The sequence below is a fragment of the Malurus melanocephalus genome, unplaced genomic scaffold, assembly GCF_030028575.1.
Source record: "Malurus melanocephalus ecotype Western Australia unplaced genomic scaffold, MMel_1.1 scaffold_368, whole genome shotgun sequence".
Lineage (NCBI taxonomy): Eukaryota > Metazoa > Chordata > Aves > Passeriformes > Maluridae > Malurus > Malurus melanocephalus.
In genome coordinates this window covers 517,420-520,763 of record NW_026623600.1, presented here as the reverse complement: position 1 = coordinate 520,763, position 3,344 = coordinate 517,420, and the positions used below count along the sequence as shown (strand labels likewise).

Below are 3,344 nucleotides of genomic sequence, written 5' to 3'. Positions count from 1 at the left end.
CCACAAGGGCCAAGCAGTGCCTGGCAGCACCCAAAATGCAGCTCTGCCTGGGCTGCAGGGCCAGCAGGCAGGGCCTGAGCTCAGCTGAGCCCAGGGCTGGCTCTGGCAGCCCCATGGCCAGAGGGCAGGTGACCACAGTGCCACTGTCCTGACTGGGTGAAATGCTCAGCTCAGCTTGGTACAGCTCTCTGGTTGGGCCCTGAAAAGCTACCCCAGAGTTAATGAATTAATTTATTTTAATTAATAAAACCAAGATATMATTGTGCGACTAAACCTGTGGACCAAGTAGAGAATCATCATCATAATCATCATCATCTAATCACAGAACCATAGAAGGTTTGGGCTGGAAGGGACCKTAGGRACCATCCCATCCCACCCCTGCCATGGCAGGGACACCTCCCACTGKCCCAGGYYRCTCCCAGCCCCAATGYCCAGCCTGGCCTTSGGCACTGCCAGGGATSCAGGGGCAGCCACAGCTGCTCTGGGCACCCTGTGCCAGGGCCTGCCCACCCTCCCAGGGAACAATTCCTTCCAAATATCCCATCCATCCCTGCCCTCTGGCACTGGGAACCATTCCCCCTGATCCTGTCACTGCCAACCCTTGTAAAAAATCCATCCCCAGCTCTCTTGGAGCCCCTTTAGGCACTGAAAGGCCACAATGAGGTCACTCCAGAGCCTTYTCTTGTCTGGACTGAACAATCCCAATTTTCTCAGCCTTTTCAGAAGTGCCAGAAATGCTCAGGCAAATAACCCCAAAGCCTGAGACCAAGGGAAAAGAAACTCTCATCATCAACATCTCCCTCCCAGCAAAGCCTACAGCCACCCTGCCACCCCAGCAGGAAGGGCACACTGTGAACTAAGGACAGAATCATCACCACGGTGACGCTGTCCCACTTTCTCACCTGCCTCCACATCCAGGAGCATGTTCTGGAAKGCTGGCACATAGATGCTCTGCACTCTGTGCAGCACCTCCACCATGTTGCCGACCTTCCTCGATGTCAGCTGGCTGTAGATGCCTTCCAGGTCCTCACACCTGCAGCAGCCAGCACGTGTCACCAGCCCAGCTGTGCCCAGCTGTGCCCCAAAGCCCTGCATGCCCTGACACAGAATTTCCTGCAGTGACACAAGGACTGAGCCCCAGTGGTGACAGGAAACAGGACCAACCCTTCAGGACAGGCAGCTGTGCCAGGTTCAGGTGACAGCAGCTCTGCTGTGAGCAGGGCTCTGCCCAAAGAGCCAGGTGACATCTGCAGGCACTGGGGACAGCTCTGCTGTGAGCAGGGCTCTGCCCAACGAGCCAGGTGACTCCTGCAGGCACTGGTGACAGCCTCACACAGCACAAAGGGCAGGGTGAAATTCCACTCCCTGGCTCATCTAACCCCCCTCAGCCAGATGGAGACCGTCCATCAACTCTAATCGGGGCTGGATCCGAGTGAACAGGGATGGAAACAGCATTTCCAACAAAATTCCGTCACGGTGTAGTCCTGAGCTGTGGTGGGGCTGAGTTAAACCCAGCAGCTGCCCAGCCACCCCCAGGCACTCTGAGATCACCATCATTTCGTGTGTGGGAGCGATTTTGCTTGGCTCAGGTCTTTGCATGGCCCCAAGCAGCTGCTCCTGGCCCACAGCAGCAGCACCCCCTCYACCCAAAGCAGCACCCCCAACCTCCCTTTGGGCACCTGCTCTTCCAGAACTCCAGCTCCACCTTTGGGGTTGGGTTTCTGCCTTGCAGGAGAGGCTCTGAGGACTCTYTCCTCAGCACTCTCTGGATCTGCTGGCTCCAGTCAATGATGGCTGATTCGGTGGCGTGGATGAGGGATTTATTGATCAGCTGCAGGCTGCAGAAAGCAGAACACATGGGTTACTTTGCCTTCCACCCGCCCATGTGCATTGCTCAGTTGGATCTCCCTCAATGGGCAGCTGGATTTTTTATCTTTTATGGTCCAGATTCATGTTTCAAAACCACAAACAATCAAACCCAGAAGAGAGACTATTGACAAAGGCAGTTAATGACAAGATAAGGAGAAATGGCTTTAAACTGAGAGTGGGTTAAATTAGCTATTAGGAAGAAATTCTTCCCTGGGAGGGTGGGCAGGCCCTGGCACAGGGTGCCCAGAGCAGCTGTGGCTGCCCCTGGATCCCTGGCAGTGCCCAAGGCCAGGCTGGACATTGGGGTTTGGAGCAGCCTGACTGCAGTTTGGAGTTTTCCCTCAGTGATCCAAGCAGTTTGTTGCTTCTCTGTGTGCCCACATCCCCTTCCACTTGYTGAGCTTTTGCTGCTTTTATCATTGCACAGCCCCATAGACAGAACCCACGAACCAGAGAGAGCAGAATACCCCTCCTTGGTACTGAGCAGCTGCAGAGGACAGGGAACAAGAACAGGCCCCATGTCTGACAGGGAAGATCCCCAAAAGACATAGCACAGGCATCAACAGAAAAAATCACAGTGGAGAGCAAGGGCTGGTACTCACAATTTCTCATTTTTAGGATCAATGTCCTCAATTCCCTCTGACCCAGCTGGAAGAGGCAGCAAAGTCTTGCCTTTTACTTGGCCAACAACCTTGAAAACAGTATTTTTCAGGCGGTGGACATGATGGATGATGTCTTGTGACACCACTCGTGGCCAGCCCTGATGGTTCTTCCTGTTCRTCAGGATGGGCACAATCACCTGCAGGAGCCATGAAAAAGCAAAGGAGAAGAGCTGAAGCAGGGCAGATTTRGATTTTATTTAGGAAGAAATTCYTMCCTGTGAGGGTGGGCAGGCCCTGGCACAGGGTGCCCAGAGCAGCTGTGGCTGCCCCTGGATCCCTGGCAGTGCCCAAGGCCAGGCTGGACATTGGGGCTGGGAGYRRCCTGGGMCAGTGGGAGGYGTCCCTGCCATGGCAGGGGTGGCACTGGATAGGCTTTTAGGTCCCTTCCAACCCAAACCATTCAGTGATTTGATGATTCTGTGACAAAAAGTGCTTTAGGAGATGGACTGGCCACCAGGCTCCGAGGAGCAGTCACTTGGACATGGTCCTGGGCAACTGGCTCTGGGTGGCCTGGCATGAGCAGGGGCTCAGATCAGATGGAGTTGACATGTCCCTGGCAACACCAACTATCACAGAACTACAGAATGGTTTGTGTTGGAAGGGACCTTAAAGTTCATCTCATTCTACCCCGTGCCACGGGCAGTGACATTTTCCACTATCCCAGGTTGCTCCAAGCTCTGTCCAACCTGGCGCTGGACACTTCCAGGGATGGGGCAGCCACGGCTTCTCATTCTCAGGAATCCATCCTGTGATTCTGTACCGTGGGTCATCCCCCCACGGACAGCACTGTGAGACTCCCAGAGCCGACGCGGG

The 3,344-nt window shown here is 54.8% G+C and overlaps 1 protein-coding gene across 1 annotated transcript in view; it reads right to left on the bottom strand.

Annotated features, from left to right (window-relative positions):
- DNAH9 (dynein axonemal heavy chain 9) overlaps nucleotides 1-993 on the bottom strand; it is a 189,280-nt gene extending 188,287 nt beyond the window's left edge. Inside the window, 1 exon segment of the mRNA XM_057378622.1 lies at nucleotides 903-993. Within this exon segment, the coding sequence (XP_057234605.1) occupies nucleotides 903-978 (76 nt within the window). The 5' untranslated portion in view covers nucleotides 979-993.
- Between the last annotated feature and the right edge of the window lie 2,351 nt (nucleotides 994-3,344).